Raw genomic sequence first — 25017 nt, 5'->3', positions numbered from 1 at the left:
CCTGCTCTAACTATTACTTAAATGAAGAGAAATGAGAGAAGGCCACTCACAACTGCAGAAGAGAGAGGCTACTTTGGCTTAATTTATTTAAGCAGCTACCTGGCACAGGGAAAATTTCAGACTAGATTGGAGAAATGCAAGTCAGAGCATGAGATTGTCCAGAATAATATTCCTTACCATCACACTGCGCAATAAATGATGGAAATGAGCTTGGAGCCCCAAGGGCACAACATTTTCTACTTTGATTATTCTAAAGGTCATTCCAATCTGACTACTCTGAAAATGAAATCATGGGTCTAGATCTTTCAGAAGAAAAAAGTGGCGTTTTGGGAAGATACGTATTATTGGAGAATGCGCTCAGATGCTTATACTTTGTGCGCATGGGTGGCGCTCTGAGGAGGGGGCCCTCGGAGCAGCAGGAAGAGGCCCATTTTACAGATTCTAAGGTTGAAAGAGGAACTCTACAGACTGCCCAGTTGAATGACTGTTCCCATAGCTGCTGGTCAGTGCCAATCTCAGTCCATCTCGGTGCCAATCAGCACGGCCCAATCCAGACCAGGGGCCCCTGCCCTCCCCTACCTGTTGCCAGTCCCCACGGCTTCATTGGGCAGGTCACCCCACGGGGCCCACGTCAAGGCAGCAGCAAAAGTGAAGGCAGATTTCCCAATGGAGGCCAAAACACCAAGCAACGTCCTCACTATTGAGCCACAGGCACAGACAAAGGGCGCCACTAATGGCCACGGGGGCACAAGAAGGCCAGAGATCTACCTGGAGCAGCAGAAATTTGGAGGCAGGCGGGAGACCTCTGATGGATGCTGAGGGAACAAGCCTGTTGATGGCGGAAGGGGGAGAGAGGTGTGTTCCGGGCACAGAGGGAGGGGGGGCACCTGAGATAAGGAGAACACACGGCGTTTCTGACAGGGCTGCGTTGGCTGTGCCGGAGGAGGCCTCCTCCCAAGAGCTTTGCCTTCCAGACGAGTCCAGAGCAGGCCGGGGGCTCTGAGGCGGCAGCGAGGATGGCACTGGCCCGGTTACCAGGAGCTCTGGTCAGCAGGAGGCGGGATGGCCGCTGCCACTGGAGAGCGGAGGACGTGTGGTCGGGCCCTTCCCACCACCACAACACCACCCAAGAAGAGCCCATTTCTTCTGCAGACCCCGGGAGCCTCCAACTCTTGGACTGGCTGCTGATGGCCCCTGACAGGCGGGGTAGGAACAGGCAGGACATCCTCCAGCCCACTTCTCGTAGTAGGAAGCTTCTCCCCCCACGGGGGTTCTGTCCTCTCCAAGTCAAATGTACCTCAGAGACCCCTGTGGGAGCCCCAGCCACTGATCCCTGGGTTGGGAGTTGAGGGTCAAATCCAGCCTCAGACTCCTATGAGCCATGTGACCTGAGCAAAGGCAGGGACCCAGCAGCTGCTTCCCCAGGCTCTGAGCCTCCCACCATCAGGCTCACCAAGCGCTCTCCATCATGACCACGACCAGGACTGCTCTCAGAGGGTTACTCAGGGCAGGTCACCAGCCACACTGCCAAGGGCCCATATCACCCCAGCCTCCGCCCGGCCAGGGCAACACAAGCCACCCTCTGGAGGACACACCCCAGCTCCATAATGGGAGCTCTGGAATGGTGCCGTCAGCCCCAGCTTGGATTGAAAAGGCCTTGAGAAGCCGTTTAGTTCAACCCATTCTACAGAGAGAGAAACAGAGACCCAGAGAGGGGAGCTGACTTGCCTGGAGCTGACTGAGGACCCAAACATCTTCCTGGATCCAAGATCCCCCCTTTTCACCCCAAGTGAAGTCCCCCAATCTGCTTAAACTATCCCACAAAGCCTTAAAATGAACGGACTGAAAAAGACCAAGCCTCAAACGTCACCAAAAGGCAAACTTTATGGCCTCAGTGATGAGAACCACGAGCCACTCAAAGCCCGCCACCAAACACGTCGGTCCGTCCTCGTGGCTGGGGCGGCCCGCTCCCTATTCTGGTGACCTCACTTTTGCACAGGCCCGGCCGGCCACTGCTACTCCGGTGTTCAGGACTTTCCTTCTTGAGAATTGCTATGTGCGCCATGTCAGACGGTGGGGTGGGCCGGGCCCAGGAGGTAGAAGGGGGTGTGGCCTCTGAGACAGGAGGGGGCGTGGCCTACAGGTGCTGGATCTTTTCTTAGGAGGCAGCACTGACTCCAGGTGTCTCCTTCTACGCAGGGCTGGGACCATCCCAGAGGAGAGTAAATATAAATGGCCAGATTCGAGTCCATCGGCAAGAAGGATGTGGAGAGGTGGAGATGCAGAGAGAGGGGGAGACATACACCTGCTCCCGCTTCCTGCTGAGACTGCCAATAAAGAAAGGCTGTTTGGTCCTTGACCCCCACGTCTACCCAGGGAGGATTGGTCTGTATGGCCCCGGCAATCGGTAACCTCAGAGGGAGGTTACACGCCAGCTTCCTCACAGGGAAGTCCCTAACCTGGCCCGGGGGGACCATGCTTGGTGCACAGGTCATTAGTGAGGGGGGGGAGAGGGTCACCTTTCCTTAGCTCCCACTTTCTACACAGTTTACATGCAGTAAAAGCTGCCATCTTTGCCACGGGAGCGAGAGTCCGGCACAATCGGCCCCACCCAAACGTCCATCTGCTCGAGGCTGTCTGTACCTCCAGGTTTCTGGAGTCATAGAAGTGGCCTCTGGAATTCCCCAAGATTTTTGGACCGAAAAGGAACCTTTCTATTTTATGGACGAAAAACGCAACGTGGTCCGACCCAGCCCTCCAGGACCCTAATTCTTATAGGCAGGAGTTCAGCCTTCCAGGTCATCTGCCGTCATCCCCGGGCCAGCTGGGTGACGTGATGAAACAGCAGCGCTCGAAACCAGCTCTTCCACCTCGAACTCAGCTCTTTGGTTAGGATGACGAAGATGATCAGCTCTTCCAAAACAGATGGCTTTTTCTCATTGGCTGTGCTCAGGTCCTTAGAAGGGGTCCAGCTGGATGGGACTTCCCACCAATGGCCAGCCCCCTGCCAGAAAGGGAATCCATTACCTGCCAAGGCCCACACTGGGGCAGTTCCCGATACGAGACAGGCCTTCCTGCCCACGCCTCCTGGCTTCTCAGAGGAGTCTCCTTCACCTGTCATGGCTCCTCTCCTCCCCGGCCTTCCCAGCTGATCCCCCGGCCCTCCTCAGGGTCCAAAGCTGCTGCGATGCCCCAGGTTGCAGCCCCTTATTCTGGGAGCTCGAGCGCTCATGCAGACCAGGATCCCTGTCGATTCTGAAACGAGGCCAGAGCCTCTTGTGGGGCCCATGACTGGTCTACACTGATTCTCTATCATCTTCTTGCCTGCAGCAGTGAACAAAGCTCCGCTGAGCAGAGAAGCCGTGAGGGCCACGAGACCAAGGGAGAGGGGGCTCTCCCAAACGGGCCCCCAACTTCTGGAATAATAGAAGGGCGGAACCAACAGCTGCTTAATTCTGAGCTAACAGTAATCCTCAAACTGAAGGAAAAACTATTCAGCTGCAAATACTGTCCCCAAAACCATCTGACTCACTAGCTAACCACGCCCTGTGGCCCTTGCGGGCCCCTCACGGCCTCCAGGGACACCTTAGGGAGAGCTGGCCTCCGGCCCCCTTTCCCCGGAGAGCCGCCCAGCCCAAGAAGCGGCACCTGAGAAGGCTGCCCACAGGGAAGGAACGCTCACCAAAGCTGCCAGGAGACTGGTCCCTCCCACAGGCGCCATTACTAAAAGTTCATGGCTGCCGTCACACTAAGGCCCCCAAGGTTCTTCAGGGCTGTGTGAGCGCGGTATATGATACACACGTGACCTGCTTACGGTACCTGCAAAGAGCCCGGGGAGCTGAGATTTGCACTCGGCTCCGCTAACTGCACGTCCGAGACGGGCTCCGGCTCCCCACTCAGCCTCCAGCACAGCAGCTAAGACTGAAAGGGGGGCTTGGGCATTAAAGATCTCTTCCAGAGGCAGCTAGGGGGCACAGTGGGTAGAACACCAACCCTGAAGTCAGGAGGACCCGAGTTCAAATCTGGCCTCAGGCAAGGTACCAGGGACAAGGACCTAGAGATGCCCGAGAACTGGGGGAGGGCGGCTACCCCTCAAGCTCTGCCCTAAGAGCTTCCTGGTGACATCGCCAGAAGGAGCCCAGCAGACCCTGACAGTTAGAAGGAAGTCTGCAGGACAGACCGAGGACAAGGCAGGGCCCGGGGCTGTTCTCATCCTGCCGTGAAAGCAAAGGAGGAAAACTGAGGGAAGAGCGCGGCGGGCTGCCAGGGGCCGCACTTTGGGCATACGGATCCGCCGGGCAACGACGAATGCCCACAACCAAGCTCAGAAGGGTGCCAGTGTCAGCCCAACCTAGGCCAGATGGCTTTAAAGTGAAAAGGGTGGGAGGAAACAAATGAGCTGAACCTCCCAAGGAGCCACTGCCCTGCCCGAAGAACAGCGGCACGACAGCCCGGACCCCGGGGACGGCTCGTCCCCACCGTGAGGAGGCTCAAACAGGAAGGGAAATTCTCTCCTCAACCCGACACTCCCTAAGAGAGAAATGGATTTCCGGAGTGAGAATGAGGGGGCTCCCTTGGAGAGGAGGCGACAGAAAGCTAAACCGAGTGCGGTGAAAGGGATTGTGCCAGAAAAACCTGCCCAAGAGCGATGGGGAGAGGGCAAGACCGCGTTCTGAAGAAACGAAGATTCCCTCAGGAAAGAAGTGGCCGGACAGTCCGAGCAGAAGGCCCGCCCCAGAGGATGGACAAGCTGGGCCTGGCGGGAAGGGAACACTGGGGGTGGGGGAGGGAACCCAAGACGAGACTGGTCAGCGAGCCCTGATGGGTGATCTACTGAGTGCTGGAGATGCAAAGAGGAAAATCACAGCCCTCGAGGAGTCATGATGGGCCAGAGGAAGAAACAACGTAGAAGCAGGGAGGCAGAGGCAGGCGAGCTACGGCTAAAGGAAGCTGACCTCGGAGGGAGAAGGGGAAACTCGTGGAGACTTGGAGGCAGTGCCCCCTGGGGAGGTCTACAGGGGAGGGGGGAGCACGGCTGCACCAGGGAGGTGACAGCTTTCCCGCCCAGGGCTGACCCCTTCCTTTGCCTCCTGCCCATCTCGGCTGCAGCGTCTGGGTAATGATTTGACTAGGGAGAGCACCGTGATCCCAAAAGCCTGCAGAGGCCCGGCCGGCAGAGCGAGGCTGAGGTTGGCTGGGAATGGGCCTCCCGGGGAGAGAGATCCCCAGCTACCGGGAGACAAACGCCCATAAGAAATGTGAGAAACGGGCTCCATTTTCTGTGTGAGATCGAAAAGTGGAGGATGTCCACGGGTAACAAGCGCACACGTGCCGGCTCCAGGACACCCCGACACCCTCTGACTGACGGACTCTGGCTCTCTCCCCGCTGGCTGCTGGCTGGACCCCTATCTGGGGCTGCCCAGGGCCCAGCATGTGACCATCTGTCACCAGCCCCTCTTGCTCTCACAGCTCGCCGGCTGCCTCCCCGGGGCCTACAAGGGGCAGAGGGCCTCCTGGCGAGGAACGTCCTCTCCCCACGTCCCGCTGGCCAGCACCCGTCAGAGGCAGCGCTGGGACCCAGAGTCATGTGGCTGAGGGGCTGCCCAAGGAGATCCATGCCGGGAGGACAGGAGGGGCCCAGCCAATGGTGGCTCACCAGGCCTCTCCCGGATCCTCGGGAGCCATCCCCGGCTGCCTCTGCAGAGACACTGTAGGCCCCCCTGCTCCCCTCCCAGAGGTTTTTGAGGTGCTCACTGCCCCCATGGACGTATCCATTAAACTTTCAGTCAGACAGAGCCCACCCCAGGCCACCCTCAGGCCTCCTCTTCAAGGGGGAGCCTGACCTGCTGTGCCTCTACCGCTGTACAAGTGTTCATTGAGCGCCAGCTCCGCCAGGCACTGGATGCCAGGGGCCGGGAAGGAAGCGGCCCTGCACCCCGGGGGCTTGTGTTCCCTTAGGGAGAGAGCGCACACAGGAAGCGCGCAGAGGGGAGCCGGGGAGCAACCGAAAGCCGGAAGCGAAATTGGCCCAAGGAAGTCACATGACAAATGCCAAAGCCGGCCAGGTCTGCCCCCCAGTTTTCCTTTTTCAAAAGCTATTAATGGCCACGAGGCAGACCCTCACTCACTCAAATCCCTCTTGGGGGTCTATTTGCCAAGCACTGAAATCCAGCCTTGGAGCAGGAGAACTCCATTGTAAACAACGCAGACTGTTTTAAGAAGTTAAAAGAGGGCCTCGAGATCCTCAACATTTAAGCTAGAGCCAAAGAAGGAACGAGCTTTCCCCCTCCTCGGGCTGCCTTGCCATCCCTCCCTTTTCCCCTTCCTCCCCTCTTTCTTCTCCCCTTCCTCCTCTTTCCCCCTTTCTCCTTTTCCTTCCTCCCTTCCTGTCCCCCCTTTCCCTCTCTCTTCCTCCTTTTTCTCCCTCTTTCTCTCCCCCTTACTTTTTCTCTCCTTCCCTTTGCCTCCCTCCCCCCTTCTTTTCCCCTTCCTCCTCTCTCCTTCTGTATCTCCTCCCTCTCCTCAGTCTCACCCTTCCTGTCCCTCTCTTTTTTCTCCCTCCTCCCCCTCCTCCCTCCCTACAAGGCTAAAGCTGCTCTCTTCAGTGCTGTTCTAAACTATTTAAAGTCAAGTCCAAATCTGGAGCAATGGACACAGCACCTTCCTGGCTCTGAGAAAACACGACGAGGGGACTCCTGCGCTTGCACAGCAGCACGCTCTGCTTCCCCTTCCCCTTCAGCTTCAGCTTCCAGTGAACAAAAAGAGCACAAAAGCCCTCCCAGAATCCCCCAAAGGGCTGCACTTACAGGACTCTGCCTGGTCTCTGGACAGTGAGGGACACCAGATAGGGAAGAATGGTCCAGATCGCCTTCATGGCGTGAGCGCCCAGTCAGGGCTCCCTCACCAGAGACTGACAGGGGGCAGCCCCCCAAAAGTGAAGCAAGTGGCCACTTCCTCGGGACTTCGACGGGGACTTCATAAAAGCTCTGGAACAATGGCCGAGCCTGGAATGGCCCACATTTGCCCACTTTCCACTGCCCCCGTGACTTCACCATCCAAGCCCCGCACAGCAGCCCCTGCCACGAGGGCAATGGCGGCTCTGGGCCAAAGGCAGGGCCGGAAGCCAGAGGACAAGCTGCCCGTCGAAGCTTCCATTCCTGGAGGACCACATGCCACCGGGCCTCCCTCTGGCCCACAGAGCAGCCACTGGGACTCCGAGTCTGGTTCCTCCCTAGTTCTTTGGAGAACTGCTGCTCAGGAACTGCTGGTTCCCACCCCAGGCCATCATTGCTCTCCTAGCCCCGGCTCACTTTCCTTCTCAGGGACGAGGCCCCGTGGACTCCTGCACATGGCAGCGGAGGCCTTGCCGAGCTTCCCTAAGACCGTGATTATTCTCCTCTGGCGAAGGCCAGCAGGGCTCCCGACAGAGTCTCTGAGCTGCCCCCATGGACGGGAGCCGCCGGGCAGGCGTGGGGAGCACCGAGGCCTCACTTCTGGTCCCTGGTCTCAGGACCTTCCCTGACAACAACACTGTAAGGTGGCTGGGCAGGAAGTGCAAGGATTCACCCCATTTTGGAGACTCCCAGCAGGGCAGGATGGAGGGAGCGAACCCTGACTTAGCACTGGGGCGTGGCTAAAGCACTTCACAGAGACTGGCCCATCTGGGCCCCACATGTGCTTTGTGAGGTTGTCCTTGTCTCCACTTTACAGGTGAGGAAACTGAGGCTGAGAGTCACGCCAGCCAGCGAGGCGTGAGAAGGCCGGAAGGCCAGGCTTCCCGACCCCACGTCCAGCCAGCGCCCTCCCACGGTGCCAAACTGCCAAAGAGGCAACGGGCAGACCCGCCACGGGGGGAGAAGGAAGGGCCCGCTCGCTCAGAGCCCCCTGGGCTGGCAGGTCCCTGACAGAAAGGGGAAGAGGAAAGAACTGAGAACAAAAACAAAGTCCTTCCAGGCCACTTTTTCAGCTTTCTTTGTTTCAGAAGAAAGAAGCATTAACACATGTCTGTGGTGTGTGTGAGCAGGGCCGGGGAGCGCCCCCCTCCCGAGCACTGCCCGGGGCCAGGCCTACCTCACGAGGTTCTCGTTGTCGCCCGTGCCCTTGCAGGTGGCGCACTCGGTCCGCAGGTCCTCGGCCTTGGGCTTCTTCTGGAGCACAGACTGCCGCTGCCGCCTCTCCCGAGGAACTCTTTCCTGCCACAGCCAGGGAAGAAGGAGAAAGGGAAGGACGCCTTTAGCCGGAGGCCACCAGGCGGCTTTCCGCAAATGTGTCACGTGGTAGGAAAAGGGGAAAGGCGGGCGCCCTAACCTCAGGCTTTTCTTCTTCAGGGACGAAGCTTCTCTTGCGGCCTCTGGCTCTCTGGAAGGAAAAGCAGGCACGTCAGCACACTGGCACCTCTCCCAGGACCCCCAGAGCGCCCAGGGGGTGTCCCTTCCATGGCCCCCATGGGAGAGACGCTCCCCGCCCCCCACTCCCTCAACCACATTCTGTTGGCAAAGGTCAGTTTTAAAACCGGACAAGTACAGGACCCCCTGAGAGACTTTCCGTGCCCTCAGGCACAAGATGACCAGGATTTCAGCCAAGCAGCCATCAGGAGCCTCCTCTGAGCCTGGCACCGTGTGCAGAAGCCGACGCCACCGGCCCGGCCCAACCGCAGTCTGCAAGACTCAATGGCGGGGCTCCAGGTTCTCTGTAAAAGGAGGTCTGGATTTCTCCTGGCCTGTCAAAGTGGGTAGATTACGGGGCAGCCAGGAGAGACAACTGGGGGTTGGGGGACCCGAGTTCAGCCTCAGCCCCTTCCTAGCACTTCACCCCCAACTGCCTCCAAAGAACCAACCAAAGTAAAACAAAGCAGGGTGGCCTGCCAAAGCCGAGTGGTTTTCCAGAAAACAGGCTCTGGGTGGTGACCAGGATCGCTGGCTGCCCTGGCTGACCCTTGGGTCACCAAAAGCCCCACAGGCCCCTGCTCCAGACCCCGCATGGGGCATCTATGCAGCGGAAGACAAACTACAGACGCCCCTTCCCCCCCCCCCCCCCCCAGCCATCATTTCACAGAGACGGCAACGGTTCCACAAACTGAGGAGCCCAATGGAACATCAATTACAAGATCAAAGGAAAAGTCTGACTGAGGGCCGGCCACACGAAAGCTGACGGACACAAGTGAAAAGTCTGTTCCGATCACGGTGAGCACAGACCCCGGTGACCTTCCTCTTCCCTAATTAACTCTCTCTCCCCCACCTTCTTGCCCCTCCTCCAACCTCCCACACTGGCTGTTCCGAGAGTGCCCACCCCGCCCCCTTGGCAGCGCCCTCCCACGCTGAGGTGGCTGGCCCTTCTCTTGCTCTGTACGTAATGTCCTTCTGTCCCATCCTCAGCAGCCTGCACCATCATCCCCCCTCACCCGGCCCCAATCCAGGGCTTCCCCGTCCTCAAGGTTAACGAGGGGAATGACGGCCAAGCCCGAAGACCAGAGGTGAGCTCTGGAAGCTCCAGTCTCACATGGGCCGAAGGGGCCATGGGTTCGAGAGACGGGCCGGCTGCTCATTAGCAGAGGGGTCCGGCGCCGCTCCTCCCACCACGACACTAGCCCCACAGAAAATGGCAGCCATGTTTTTTGGTGAGTCATGCAAGGATTGAAGGCAAACCACACAATGAAGCTCTCGAAACATTTCAGAAGAAAAATGGAACCCACTTAAATAGAGTATGAATAAAATGCCATCTGTTTCTTTCTGGTGGCTACTCAAAGGCAGCAGATGGAATGGTTAGCACCCAACTAACAACCATTCCAGGCCTGCCAACTGGCTCTGGGGTTTTTGTTTTCTAATTTAATTCATGCTAACAGTGTCAAGGAAAATACTGAAATGAAAGGAAATAAAACCAATTTCCACCAAAAGCTACCGACTGAGAATTCAGATGGGAGGACGGAGCCAAACACCTGTACAAATCCAGCGGCCCCGCTCTGCCCTGAAACACGGATACGGGCCGTGGCATCTCGGACAGAGAAGCTCACGTGGAAACTTTCCCGCAGGGGCAGGAGAAGATCGGGGGCTGGGGGTGGGTCTCTAGCTCTTTAAGAAGCACTTTGTTTTTGTTTGTTTTTTTTAAACAGAGACTGCTCACCAAAGGGGCTTTGGGGTGGGCTTCTGTATGCCAGAAAAACAAGGAGGGCTTGAAAAAGCTCACAAAAGCATCGAGGTAGGATGGTCCTAAGCCACTAAGCACCCCCCCACCCCAAGATGGAACAGAGGAGTGGCCCCTCTGTCAGGAAATCATTTCAACATTAGCCCAAACAATTATTCATCAAATTACTATTATTACAGCTAATAAAAATGGCGCTCCCCAAGTTGCCTCCTTAGCAACATGGATGTATTCCACTTTCAAGAAAAAACTAAGCAACCTAAGGCCTCCAAATCACCCAGGCTCTGGGAAGGCAGGCAGACAATAAGTATTTATTAAGCGCTCACGGCATGCCGGGCACGGTGCCAGCCCCGAAACTACCAAGGAAAGCAGGGCCCGCTCAGTAGGAGCTCTCTTTCCAACAAGGGAGACGAGTGGCATCAGTTACATCCAGAGAGCAGGGGAGGGGGGGGAGGGGCCCGGACAAAGGGGATGGGAAGGGCTCAGAGGAGCCTGGGAAAACCCCCACTGGAGAACCCCTCCAAGAGCCCCCGAGGACGACAGGCAGGGCCGCGGGGGGATCAATGTGCAGGCCAAGACTACTTCAAACACGCTGCATCACTGTACTGATGAAGGATCAAGTAAATGCATTTGGGGCGCTAACAGCTGACCAAACCCTGCCCCCCGGAACCCTCCAAGGACGAGCTGCACTGGGCAGTCAGAGCCAGCGCCTTCCGGGCACTCGTTCAGCACAGGGGCACAAAGAAATGTCCTTGACAATGATCCGCTGGACTAACAACAAGGGATTTGGCACCAACTTCACTCCAGACTCACGAAGAAGGCAGAGGGCAGAGACTGTGCAAGATGGCAGGGGGCACGTCAGGGGCAGGGGAGGGGGGCCTGAGGAATGACCAGCTCTGCCTGGCTGGAAGGCCGCCGGGGGGCAGAAGGGGCCGAGAAGGGAGGGATGGCCGCACATTCCCGAACACTAAAGCACCCCCCCACAGGCTCCATAAGGCCTGAAGGTCTCCAAATCCTCACAATCAAAGGGAATGGCCACGTCCAAGGGCAGGGGCACTTCCAAATAAGAGCCTACTTGACCCTCCCAGTAGGAGCCTGCCCCACCTGAGAAAAAAGATCCCCAACAACCACTAGGGATTGAGACCCTCCCCTTGGCTGAGCCCACCACCTCAATCCTTCCAGTCTCACTTTATCTCAGCATCCCCAAGACAACTCCTTGAGCCCTTTTCCCAGCTGTCTGCCTTTTCTCTCCTTCCCTTCTCCCTTTTTGTTGTCTAGAAACATTCCCTATGAAGGTCCCTCTGAGCCACTCCCTGCTACAGCCAGAGGTGCAGTGAGGACCCCCGGAGACAGATGGAACCGGTTCTTAGAACTCATGAGGAGGTGGCTCCGAGGTGGGGGGAGATGGTGGAGCAAAGGCAGGACCTCTCGCCACCTCTCCCCAAACCTTACAAAGTCCCCTAAGTCATGATTCTCAAACAGCTTTCAGAGCATCCCGACACCCAGCAAGACGGAGCAGAGCATTTTCCAGCCAAAGACAACTGAGAAGCTTGTCAAAGGAGGCAGCAGCAGGGTGGGAGTCCGGCGTGGGCCACGTGGTGTGGGCCATGCAGCACAGCCCCGCCCCCTGGCTAAGCAGCGTTCCGGGGCTTCAACACACAGATCTTGCAGCCACAGTGGAACAGGAGAGGGGGCTTGTGGTCAGATCCCCAGCAGAAGCTCTGAAAAACTCGCCACCCTGGAAACACAGGGCGCAAAGCCGAGTAATAGACTAGGAAAACAAGCAGACAACAGAAAAGGATTCTGGCTGTAGAAGGTTGCTATGGTGACAAGGAGGATCAAAACACACATCAGAAGAAGGCAACTAAGCCAAAGCTGCTCCATCCAAAGCTTCCAGGAAAAAGAAGAATCGGGCCCAGGCCATGGAAGGGCTTAAAAGGGACTTTGAAAATCAAGTAAGAGAGATGGAGGAAAAGTTGGGAAGAGAACTGAGAGAAGTGCAAAAGGAATATAAAGACCTAATGAGGAGAAAAATGTCTTAAAAAGCAAAACTGACCAAACGGGAAAGGAGATCTATCTGAAAGTCATGATCCAGAAACAGAGTCTGGACATTATCTTCTAAGAAATTATCAAGAAAAACTGTTCTAATATTCTAGAATCGGAGGGCAAATGAAAAATTGAAAGAATCCACCGATCGCCTCCTGAAAGAAATCCCAAGATGAAAACTCCCAGGAATATCCCAGCCGAATCCAGAAACTCCCAGGTCAAGGAGAAAATATTGCAAACATCCAAAAAGAGACAATTCACGAATAAGTTGCCTCCTTAGCAACATGGATGCGTTCCGCTTTCAACAAAAAACAAAAGCAACCAAAAGCCTCCAAATAACATAAGATTCAACCAGCAGCTTCTACACTAAGGGACTAGAAGGCCTGAAATACGATGTTCTAGAGAGCAATGGAGCCATGATTACAACCAAGAATCACCTACCCAGCAAAAGTGAGTATAATTCTTCAGAGGAAAAGGTGCAAATAGAGGATTTTCAAGCATTCGTGATGAAAAGATCAGAGCTGTATGGAAAATCTGATTTTCAACTACAGGACTCTGGAGAAGCATAAAAAGGTAACTGGGAAAGTGCTATCATAAGGGACGACTTAATAATAGTTATACATGGGAGGATGATACTTATAACTCATTAGAACTTTTCCATTATTATGGCAGTTAAAAGCAGTATATATAAATAAAGGGCACAGGTCTGAGTTGAATATGAAGAGATAATATCTACTTTTAAAAATCCCTAAATAATATCTTAAAAATGATGAAATTATGGGTTGAGAGAAGAATGTACTGGGAGAAAGGGGAAGGGAGAAGTAGAATGGTGCAAAATTATCTATCATCAAAAGAGGCAAGAAAAAGCTTTTTTAAAGAGAAGAGCTTTGAGAAGGAATGGGGAATGAGTGAACTTTATTCTCGTCACAATTGGCTCAAAGAGATAACATACACACTCAATATGGGTATAGAAATCTATCTTAACCTGCAGCTAAGTAGGAGGGGAATGGGACATGGGAAGGAGGGAGGGTGATAAAAGAGGGAATATTAGGAAAGGGAGTGGTCAGTAGTAAAACACTTGAGGACTAAAGGAGTGAAAGAATAGAATAAGTGAAGAATAAGTAATTGTTATAAGAATTTTGAAACAAGTTTCTCTGATCCAGGCTTCATTTTTCAAAAACAGAGAAAGGAGTCAAATTTACAAAAAATAAGAGCCATATCCCTGTTGATAAATGATCAAAAGATATGTCTATGTCCAAAGAGCTATAAATCCATTTATTTAAGCTAACAATATCACTACTAGATATGAATACCAAGAAATTTTTTTAATAAAAAGGAAAAGGACCTATATGAACAAAAAAAAGTATTAATAGTTAACTCTTTTCAGGGCAGAAAACTAGAACTCGAGGGGATGCCCATCAGTTGGGGAATGGCTGAATAAATTGTGATATGTAACTGTCGTGGAATATTATTATTTCATGGGAAATGATGAGCAGGATGCTGTCAGAAGAAGAAAAAAAAAATCTGTAAAGTCCTCTATGAACTCAAGGGAAGGGAAATGTACCATATACAAAGTAATGGCAATGTTGTGGGCTGACCAGCTTTATATGACTTTACTATTCTTAGCAGTAAAATCACTGACAACTACTCTTGATGGACTTAGGATGAAAAATCCTACCTCTACCCAGAGAAGGAATTGTCTGAATACAGACTGAAGCACACTTGGTCTGGAGGGCTTTTTTCACTTTAGGATAGGAGGCCTATATTTTCTTTCACAACATGACTTTTATGGAATGTTTTGCATAACTTCACATGTGGTTGCTTAATGGGAACTTGGAGTGCAGATAAGAGAATTTGTTTTAAAAACAAATGTAAAAAAAAAAAGTTTTAAATGTAACTGGGGGAAAATATTAAATAAATTAAGCCCACGTGCTTCACAACTGATGCTCACAATCTCACACTTGAGGCAGGCGGCAGGAAGGCAGCCCCCCACAGCTGACGCTGGGCATTTGAGCTGCACAGTGAGAAACCCTTGACCAGGCCCAGCTGAGGAGTTGAACAACCCATGGCACAAGTTAGGCTGAGGAGGAGTCAGTGGGGGCCCAGCATATAGCACACACCCGAGCACCTGAGTGAAGAAGGGACACAGACAAGTAGCAAGGAAGATCAAAACACACACTCGGAAGAAGAAAACAAAATTCAAGTTCTTACATCCAAAGCCTCCAAGAAAAATAACCATTGGCCTCAGGCCATGGAAGAGAGCAAAAAGAATTCGGTGATTCAAAGCAATTCCAATAGACTTGGGATGGAAAATGCCATCCACATTCAGAGAACTATGGAGACTGAATGTGGATCAAAGCATATTTTCACTTTTTTGTTCTTTTTCTTTCTCATGGTTTTTTCCCTTTTGGTCTGATTTTTCTTGCATAACATGACAAATATGGAAATAGGTTTAAATGAATTGCACATATTATGTCCGATTACTTTTGTCTTCTCCAAAATCTTACATATATTTGACAAAATAAAATACTATTGAGAGAAAAAGAAAATTTTACTCAAGAGATGCATAGAAAGGCAAAGAGCAAATGGAAATCATAAGAGACTTAAGGTTATAAGGTTTAGATTACTACAAGGGAGATGATACTTGTAACTCAAGTTACACTCTTAGGGCAGTTATATGTAGACAGAAGACACAGATATGAATTGAATATGAAGGGATAAATAATTTTTTAAAAATTAAAGTTAAGGGGTGAAAGGACTGTACTGGGAGAAAGGGAAAGATACAGTGGAATAAATTATCTCACATAAAGAGGCAAGAAAAAGCTACAGTAGAAAAGAACGGGAGAGGCAAAGGGGAGTGAGTGAACCTTCCCCTCATCAGAACTGACTCAAAGAGAGGATAACATATCACCATTGGGTACAGAAATTGATCTTACTCTATAGGAAAGTAGAAGAGAAAGAAGAGGAAGGGAAACAGGACAAAGAGGGAATACCCATGAATTGGGGAATGGCTGAACAAACTGTGGTATATGACTGTAATGGAATAACTTTTTCAGTAAGAGATGATGAGCAGGATGGTCTCAGAAAGACCTGGAAAGACTTCCATGAGCTGATGCAAAGGGAAACATCCTGTGTACAAAGTAACAGCAAGACGATTGCTATGAATGACTTCGCTATTCTCAGCGATTCAATGATGCAAGAGAAGAGAGGATTTATGATTTAAAAAAAGGTCTCCATACCCAGAGAAAGACTTGATGGTGTCTGAATATAGACTGAAGCAGTTTTTTTTTTTTTTTTACTTTCTTTTTCTTGAGGGTTTTTTTATGTTTTCTTTTACAACATGACTATTAGGAAACATTTTGCACAACCTCACAAATATAACCCACATCAAACTGCTTATCTTCTCAATAAAGGGGACAGAGGGAGAGATGAAGGAAGGAAGAGAATTTTGAAGTTTTAAAATGTTAAAAATTGTTTTCACAATAAACTGGGGAAAAATAAAATAACTAAAAACAAAGTTTAAAAAGATAGTGTAGACATTCTTATGCCTTTAAAAAAGTAGGTGATATGAAATGATTTTCACAATTCATATTGGATCCTCTTTTTGTGTTCTGCTGCGTAAATAGAAATGCTCTTTTTCTGTTTATGTATAAAAAGTAATCATAAGCAGCAATACCCAGCCTTTGGACTTTATCTGCCAGGTTCTCACTCTGTATTTCTTTAGGGATTAGGTGATATCAAGGTCTCTCTTCACCAGTACCTAACGGGGTCACAGATTACAGGTGTTTTTCATTTTAAAGTTGACTAGCTAATAGACCTAAGTATGCTAGCCAGCATAAATTCACTTTCTCCCTCTCATAGATAAGGACAATCAGAATTCACAACTGCTATTCTGACAGGAGAATGAAGTTCTGGGGAAGAAAAAAGGCACCCATTCAATTTGTTTCAAGAAATACAAGCGGGAAGTCTGCTTGCATCTCTCACCCTTGATCTTAGCAAGAACCCCTGACCTCCAGTGATCAACTGAGTACAAACAGGATGAAGCCAAGCTGAGCGAGAAGCTCTCAGAATTGGCCCACTAACTGTCAGCTGAGACTAAAGCTAACTGTTTTTTTTACATATTATATATGTTTATAATAATAATTTTAAAAAGCACCACGATAGTTACCGTGTTTCTGATTGGCATCTTCTTGGGTTCCGGTGGCACATCTTGTGGAACAAATTTCACCGGTTCCTTAATCTGCCTCCGTGATCGTTTGGTCCCATCTGGCAAGGTTTCCATGGCAATATCCGCTTCCAAGTCACTGCTCCCTGCCTGGTCACATTCTGAGCACTGCCTGTGGTGGAAACAAAACCAAACAATGTGTTTAAATACTCACTTTCACCTGTGAACTATCAACCTCTATGTGTATTTGGTTCCAGCTTTGTAATACAAGATCCCAGGGTGGAAACTAAACTTTATAGATAAATGGGGCTCTAGGCTCACAATACACAGCAACCCACACATCTTACCCACTGGGAAACTTTTCATCACTATTAAAAAAAAAAAAAAAGCTCAACCCCTATCTAAAAAACACTAAGAACGCATTTAAAGAAAATTCCACTGATTCCATACTGCAATGTGAGAAGAGAAAGATGGACTCTTTGGAAAGAAGGGGTATTGTTGTTCTTTATGAACTTACAGTCAGTCTGGTGGCTTAATTCTAAAAGGCAGCCACAGATCCTGGATCTATTCACTATTGTGGCCTTTCTATCTTTTCATCGTTAGCAATGACAGATTGTACAGAATTCTTTCTCCAAAAGAAGTATTTATTTTGGAAGGAAAAAAATCAGTGGCTAATTTTCTAACATGGTGAACATTTCTACTAGAGAATGAAAATATCAATGCTCCAAGACCAAATAAACTCATTAAAATAGTAACCACTAAAAAAAATAATAATCTAGCCGACATTAAAATATAATTGAAAGATGAGCTGATATAATAGTTACTAGGAATCTTTATGTCACGTTATCCTATGATACAGTAAAAAATCAGACACAAGAGGTGATAAATGAAATCATAGAAACTGAGTAAATAGTATAGAGAGAAGATGACTCATGACAGAACCTGAGGGACTCTTATTATTAGAGCCTGTGATCTGGAGAAGGACTGAGCAAAGGAGACAGAAAAGTTCCAGAGGTAAAAGGAGAACCAAGGTGGGATATCCCCTAAACCCTGAGAGAATAGAGTATCAAGAATAGTGTCAGAAGCTGCAGAGAGGTCAGGGGAATGAAGACTGAGAAAAGAAAAGGCCACTGGAGGCAGCAGCTAAGAGATCATTAGTAACTTTGGAGAAGACAGTTGGTGGGGGGGGGGGGGGGGGGGGAGGACAAGATGAGATCAAAGATTTGAGAGGAGAGGAGGGAAAGCAGAGGAACTTCCTGTCGACCACCTTTCCAAGGAGTTGAACTGCAGAAGAGAACAGGATGATAATTAGCATGGACAGAAGAAACAAGGGAGGATTTTTTCAGGATGGGGAAGACACGAGCACATGTTGTAATATGGGAGCCACTTGACAGTGGCTGCTGGAGATCCAACCCAGACCTGCAGAATGGATGTCCTCGTGTGAGAGGATGGTACAAGGAGACAGAGGCAGTTGCTATTCTCTGACCTCTCTGACTGAGAGGCCATTGCATTGTCTGACCTCTCTCCTCTTCTTTCTGCCTCCAATTTATCTCATTCACAGTCCACAAGCAACACCTGTGTCAGCAAAGGCTGCCCCAAAACTCCTTCAAGTGTAATGATCCACAGCTGTGGAGGCTCTCAGAAAACTGACCTGCCCCTTCACAGGCAAGTAGGGAATGAATTGGTGGACAAGGAAAAACTGAAAATAAGGGCAAGTGGGGATGGCAGAGGGGCCAGTCTGTTGGATGAGCAGGAGGAAAGCCGCCGAGTGGAGAGCAGGACTCTTCTGCCCTCAGCCGGAGACTCCGGCTCTCTTTGCCCTGATGGTTCTCCACATCCCAGGTGAGCACCGGACTAGCAAGCAGTGAAAGATGCCTTGGGCCAGTACAGATGGAACCCAAAGTAAAACAGACACCCAAGATGCCTTAAACAGAATTCCCAGAGGATTCTGTATCACTTGTCATTTATCCTTCAAGGATTTGTGACTGCCACAACAATAGACCATCTGAGCATCCCATTCTAGGCAGCCCTTATCATCACCCCCCATGGCGCGGATATCTAAGTGCCATCATCCTTCCTTCTCAGCACCTGGTCAATCCATCGACGTTCCTGCTCATGATAGGGCACCTTGGTGATGTCCTGCTGGTCACATGTCACCCACCATGGCTTCCCAAATGCTCCACCTCAGGCCTTCAGAGATGATTGTTATTATGCCCAAACCAAATTATGTGCCACTTCAGGACTCGACCATGATCATTACCAAGATGAAGAAGCAATTTTCTTTTTTAATAGCAATACAACCACTGTTCTTTCTAGACTGTTCCCTTTTATTTTTTAATGAATCTTCTTTTTCAATTGGTATTCCTTGATAAGTCACTATTTACGCCTTCCCTTTTTCCACCTTTTTTTGCCTCTTCCCTGAAACAATGATAAATATTCCAGGGCACTTGCTCAGAGCGCTCCCTCACTAGATCGCAGGATCTGCCCATCCGAATTTCAGGATGTGACTGGCTCGCCTTTCTATATAGACAGACTCAACAATCTATGAAGGATTCCAAGTCCCAGGGCCTGCACCTTGGCCAAGAGTTTCAGCAAACACAGGCCCCACCACCTTCTTCACCTCCCATATCTGCCCATGAGAAGGCTCCAAGGATTGACCTCCCTGAAGGGCTCCAAGGCTGGGAGGGGTCACTGACCTCTCTGAAGGACAGAGGATGGGGTAGAAAGAGCGGTGGGTGTGCAACAGAAGCATCAATCAAGAGGCGGGAAGGCAGTCCCTGCTGAGCGTCAGGGAAGGTACAAATCAAACACTTCTGCCCTCCCAGAGCTCACCCTCTCTAAGGGGGCCGAGATCCCATCGGCCCAGAGCTCCCTTGAGATCCCCACACTAAGGCACTGACGGGCATCTGCCAAAGGAAGCCTCTGCGCCAGGTCAGGGCAGCTTCCGGGCCTGCTGAAAGCTTCTGCTTGCCCAGCCTCCCATGCTGGGCCTGAATGCTCCCTCCAGACCAGGCTTCTGTTAATCCCACCTGGGCCTTCTCCCTGGCAGCTCACCCACTATTGACAGCCTCCTCCAGCAAGCCCTTCTCTGATGCCCAGGGGCAGAGAGCCCCCTGCTGGGGACCTGCGGCACGAAGCTCTCAGCCGCCTGGATCGGGCACATCCTCCCGGTGCCCTGGGCACGTGTGGGTGCGCTGTGCTCCGCAGGCTGGTGGCACCCACAATGCCTTGTTGAACAAGTATCCGTGAAATTGATTACTTGTCATAATTATGTGCCACTTCAGGAACATTAAGTGGATTATTTAACTGGCTTTGCATTATAAGGGACTGGAGCGCTCTAGCCTCCTTATAAAATGCTGACTGACTCAGTAGGGCTGACAAACAGCCCTTAACATTTATCACTACAAGAAGAATTACACAAAATCTCTTCTGTCTGGGTTTTTTCTGCCAGACAACTGGGGTTAAGTGACCTGCCCAGAGTCCCAGAGTCCACAGCTAGAGGCTGGATTTGAACTCAGGCTTCCTGCCTCCGGGCCGGTGCTCTAACCCCTGCGGCACTCAGCTGCCCTCGCTACCTAAAATCTCTAAGGAAAAGAATATGGCGGGCAAAGGAATCCGTCGAAATCTGAGCGTCTCTTCAGAGAGGAGGACTGAAAGAAGAGCTTAAAAAATAAATGTAAATCCTGGTTTTCAAAGGTGGCCAAGTTAAAAAACTCTTTTAAGCCAACGTGAGCTAACGGATCAAGGTTATTTAGGCCAAAGGAAAAGCTGCACGTGAACAACATTGACTCTGAGAAAGGCCGGAGGGAGCCACGGGAGCCAATGAGGAGAAATGGCCGGTCCAGTTCTAAAGTGAGAGAGCCACAACAGAGATGAAAGCATAACGTGTGGCTGCATATAACTAGTAAAAAAAATCATATATGTACTTATAGACATGTACGCGTGCATGCGCAGCCCCACACACATCAATAATCACTGACTGAAACGGCTCCCCCCTCACTTCCCCAATCTCCTCCCAGACCAAGGCTGAGGGAAGCACCCCAAAGAAGAGCAGTGTTTTCCAGATGGCCCCCAGCTTCCAGGACCTTTGACCCTGCCCCAATCCCCCATGAGCAGCAGGGCCTCTGGGCTCCAGCATGCTGCCAGCTCTGTCCTGTAAGGCCCAGATGTGCACCTCTCTGCTAGAGGGGTAGAGAGACAGGCACAGTTTAAGGCAGAGATGGTCAGCATGGGCCCCCCACAGGACACTTGGAAGTCTGCATGGCTCCGCCCCAGGAGAAGGGGCAGTTCTGATCCCCATTTCACAGATAAGGAAACTGATGGAGACAGAGTTCACCTCACTTCACCTACCAACTTACCCAGTGACGTCTGAACTCAACCTTCCTGCCCCCAACCCCTGTGGTTCTCTCCACTGCACCACCTGGGAGCAGCTGCAGTCAGAAAGACCAGAGTTCAAATCCTATCTCAGACCCTTCCTAGCTTGTAACCCTCCATTTGCCTCAGTTTTCTCATCTGTAAAATAGGTGGCCAACCACTCCAATAGCTGGGCCAAGAAACCATCAGAGAGGGCCGTGAATTGTCAGCCACCAGAAGCTGCCCGTCTGGACCCTCGGCGCCCCTCTGCCCCACCAGATAGAATGCACCCAGAATCAGCATGGGCGTCACTACTCTACACGTGGGCGCGCCCCGAGCCGGCCTCACCAGTAGCTGTTCTTGGTCTTCCTCGGCATCCTGGTCAGAGGCGGATCCAGACAGCCCAGGTGATAATGCAGCTTACAGGTGTCGCACAGGAGGAGCAGGTGCTGGTCATGGTTCTTCTTGCAAATCCCACAGCTGGAAGAGGCACAGAAAGAACATTCAGATCATCCCTTCTGAGCATCATCTAGAACCCGGCCCCCTCCTTTGGGCACCTCCTCGTCCATCCGTTGGATGGCACGCGGTCCCTTCCCACCAGGCCGTGGGAGGCTGAGGGCCTCCGCTCCTCAGGCCAGAGGGCTCCGCGAAGACCAGAAGCTTCACTAAGGACTCAAATCCTTCGAGGAAGCTGCTCCATGTCACTCACAGAAAGGCCACTGGCCTCAGACTGGGGAACAAGAAAAGGAAGGAAGACGCGGAAGGCATGGCCAGAGCTCCACCCCGGAGGGTTGGGAACGAGAAGCGCTCTTCCCCCAGCCGCTGTGGACCACTTGGGGGGGGAGGAGGAGGGAAAGGCTCCACATCACACTCTAGAGCTCAGAAACACACCAGGGTCACACACTTTCCCCTTCTAGGAAGGAGAAGCTCCAGAAGCCGCAGCCTCCTCCCCAATGGATGCAAGGGGTTCCCTTGGAGGGAGCAACATGGCCGAGGCTTACAGAGGAGCCTGGTGCGGCGTGGGGAGGGGAGCATGCCCCAGCGTGGGCTCCAGGCAGAGGAGATGGGGTTGTTTCCCCTGCTGCAGGGGGAGGGAGGCCCAGGCCCTGCCTGTGGGACGATAGGCAGGCACTTCTCGGCACCCGGGGCCCGTGCTGTTAAACCACTCTCACTCACAGCCCCTTGTCACGCGGCCCCGGCCCAGGGGGCCACAGAAGAGCTCCAGGTACATCCCCACCCCTCCATCCCCACATTCAGTCACACGGCTTAAGAGGCTCTGCCCAGCGGCCCAAGAACCCAAGTTCTGGAGAAGCTGCCCAGCCAGACCGCCCGAAGGGCTGTCCCGGGGCCAAGGAGGTCAACCCACCCCTCAGAAGAACAGGCACAGCAGCCCAACCAACACAAAAGGCATTTGAGCTCCATGGCTGAACCGTCTGGGCCCCCCCAGATTCTCCCCATGGGATCTGGGGAGGCCCGGCCTCCAGCCCTGGTCCTGCTGGTTTCCAAGGAAGGCCCTCCAACAAGGCAGCAGGGACTCAGTGCATGTGGCCGGGCCGGGGAGGGAGGGAAGACAAGTACTCGCCTATAAAGGACGGCCGGCAGGGTGGAGGTCTTCTGGGCGCCGCCTTCCTTTTTGCTGGGCTTCCTCTCCTTGGGCGCTCGCAGAATGGCTGGGATGTTCAACTTCTAACGAGGAGAACAAAGACACTTTGTGGGGCTGGAAAGGCGACTCCCAGCAATGACGCCCCCAACCGCATCCCACTGACCAAAGACTGAGTCTGATGGCCACAGCCTCCCCTCTGCACCCCAGCCTCCCCGCCAGGTTCCGGGCTCCATTTGCGTCTCTTCTCATAGGCAGGTGGAGAGAGGCCAGGAGTCTTTCCCTCCTCAGACCCCAGGAGCAGGAAGCAGTGAGGTGATGCTCCCCATTCCCCAGGTGCTCCCCACGCCTCCATGACAGCTAACCCGCCTGTGGTGTGGGGAGAGCGCTGCCCCCGCCCTGAGCGACTTCCCAATCTCACTAAGAAGCAACACTTGTGAGCTAAGGGTCGGCCAAGAAAAGACCCTGCCAGAACGCTCCTATGGCTAAGAGAGGGAAAGCTACGAACTCTTGGCCACAAAAAGAGGCGAGGGAAGGGGTGCCCCAGAGAGAGAGCACGCGGCTCCCATCAGAGCTCCATCGGGCTCCAAGAGGACCTGCAGCACAGAAAGAGGGGGGACAGGGAAGGGGGAGGGGATAGAAGGAGGGGGTCAGAAGCCAAATGCTTTTGAGGGCCGATAGGGTGAAAGGGGAAAGAGAATACCCTAAGGGGAGGGGGGGAATTACAGCGCACAGTAGCGACGGCAAAGAGACACTGAAGCGAGTGTCTCTGCTCCAGGGCTCATTTCTCAAACACAGGAGCGGAGTCCAACTTAGGAAACATAAGAGTCATGCCCCAAAATTAGGGATCAAAGGCATGCCCTGTGTCCAGGGGGCTAGAAATTTGTCCGTTTAACCCCACAATGCCACTATGAGGCCTGAATACTGAGAGGTTTTTTTTTAATAAAAGGAAAATGGCCTAATTTATAGCAGCTCTCAGGGCAAAAAAACGAGAAATCGAGGGGATGCCCATCAATTGGGGAATGGCTGAATAAATCATGGTACGCGAGTGTCACGGAATATTACTGTTCTGTGGGAAATGATGAGCAGGATGCCCTCAGGAAAATCCCGGGAAGTCCTCCAGGAACTCCAGCAGAGGGCAATGGACTGTACAAACAGCGAGGCTGTGGGAGGACTAGCTGTGAAGGACTCCGCTATCCTCAGACTTCTGGGAAATCCTCACACGCAGAGAAGGAGCTCACTGTGTCTGAATACAGACTGGAGGACACTTTTTTTTTTACTTCGGTTTTCTTGGGGATTTCAAGATTAGGAGATCTCAGTTTTCTTTGACAATGTGGTTTTTATGGAAATGTTTTGTATGATTTCATATGTGGTTTCTCAATGGGGGTTGAGAGTGGGGATAAGGGAGAGGATCGGGAACTCAGAAGTTTTAAAAACAAATGCAAAACAAATGTTTTAAATGGAACTGGGGGAAAGTAGTAAATAACTAAAGGAAAAAAAAAAAACAAAGCCGAGAGACGTGAGTGCCAAAGACCAGAAGCACTTGTCCCTCCTGAAATAGGAACCAGGCTCATCACTAAACAGGACCGACTACTCTCCCCTCTCCCATGCCCACTGAAGATAAAGCCGCCGGTCTGGGGGGCGCCTGAGAGCACGAGGCACTGAGGCTGGTCTTCTGAAGGGGCAGAGACATCCCGCCAGGATCGACCTGGGCCTCGGCTCTGGCTTCATCATTAGTGACAGGACAATCAGGAAGAGGAAATGAAAGAGTTGTGCAAACAGAGCAGCATCACAGCAACAAAACCGAACTGCAGCTTTCCAGGGGGGCTCATGGAACAACCAGAAATCATTGTCCCTAAAGCACCACTTGGACCCAATCAAAGGCTGACAGACAAACCAGAAGACGATTCCTGAAGATTCATCCATGGACCTAAAAAGCCATGGGGAGGATAGTAGGGGAGACACCCACCTGCCCCGTGATTCTGCCCAGCAAGGCCCAGATCCCTTGTCCTTCATTTCTGAGCTTTCCATTCAGGTTCTGGAGCTCTTCTAAGGATTCACACAGCTAACGAAAGAAAGGGAGAGAAAAGTCATGGAAGAGACAGGCGGGTGCTCCCCTCGTCCCACAGGGGGCTGCCCACACCGGCCCCCAGTGAGGTGAACTCCGAGCCCAAGGCCTCCAGGTCACCAGGACGTTCCTCATGGGTGTTTAGGGACCACTATATCTAAAAAATGTTTGTTATCTGGATGGAAGGTGATGAAGAACCGACAGATGCAACGGATCAAGGACCAAGAGGGCGTCCTCTGAATTCTCATCAGGAAAAATAACATATAGTAACCACACGATGCCCGAGACAGTCAGAAAGAAAGAGAGACAGAGACAAGAGATAGAGACACAGAAAGACAGAGAGCGAGAGAGACACAGAAAGAGAGACAGAAAGACAAAGACAGAGACAGAGAAAGTCAGGGACAGGGAGAGAGAAAGAGAGACAGAGAGAGAGCCGGACAGAGCCGGAGCAGAGGAGCCAGGGGAGCTGGCAGAGGGATGGACTTCCCAGCAGCAGGGGCCGCTCTTGACAGAGGGATCTAGGCAGGCTCACACAGCTGGGATGTGTCAGCGGGAGGTCCTCCCTTAGGTCCCCTCCCCAGCTGGCCAGTCCATGTGCCTCTGCGGCAAGCTGCCTCCAGGCTCAAAAGACACTTACAATCAAGTCCA

General features: G+C 52.0%; 1 protein-coding gene across 1 annotated transcript in view; it reads right to left on the bottom strand.

The window, feature by feature from the left end:
* The window catches only part of PHF14 (PHD finger protein 14), a 139223-nt gene that overhangs the window by 69124 nt on the left and 45082 nt on the right, over nt 1-25017 (bottom strand). Inside the window, exons 11-16 of the mRNA XM_051961680.1 lie at nt 24271-24366; nt 22284-22387; nt 21050-21181; nt 16352-16520; nt 8308-8358; nt 8071-8192 (exon numbers count right to left, since the gene is read on the bottom strand). Coding sequence (XP_051817640.1) covers nt 8071-8192; nt 8308-8358; nt 16352-16520; nt 21050-21181; nt 22284-22387; nt 24271-24366 — 674 coding nt within the window. The remainder of the gene's footprint in view (nt 1-8070; nt 8193-8307; nt 8359-16351; nt 16521-21049; nt 21182-22283; nt 22388-24270; nt 24367-25017) is intronic.

This window comes from Antechinus flavipes, chromosome 5 (genome assembly GCF_016432865.1).
Source record: "Antechinus flavipes isolate AdamAnt ecotype Samford, QLD, Australia chromosome 5, AdamAnt_v2, whole genome shotgun sequence".
Lineage (NCBI taxonomy): Eukaryota > Metazoa > Chordata > Mammalia > Dasyuromorphia > Dasyuridae > Antechinus > Antechinus flavipes.
This window is presented reverse-complemented; position numbering and strand designations above follow the sequence as displayed.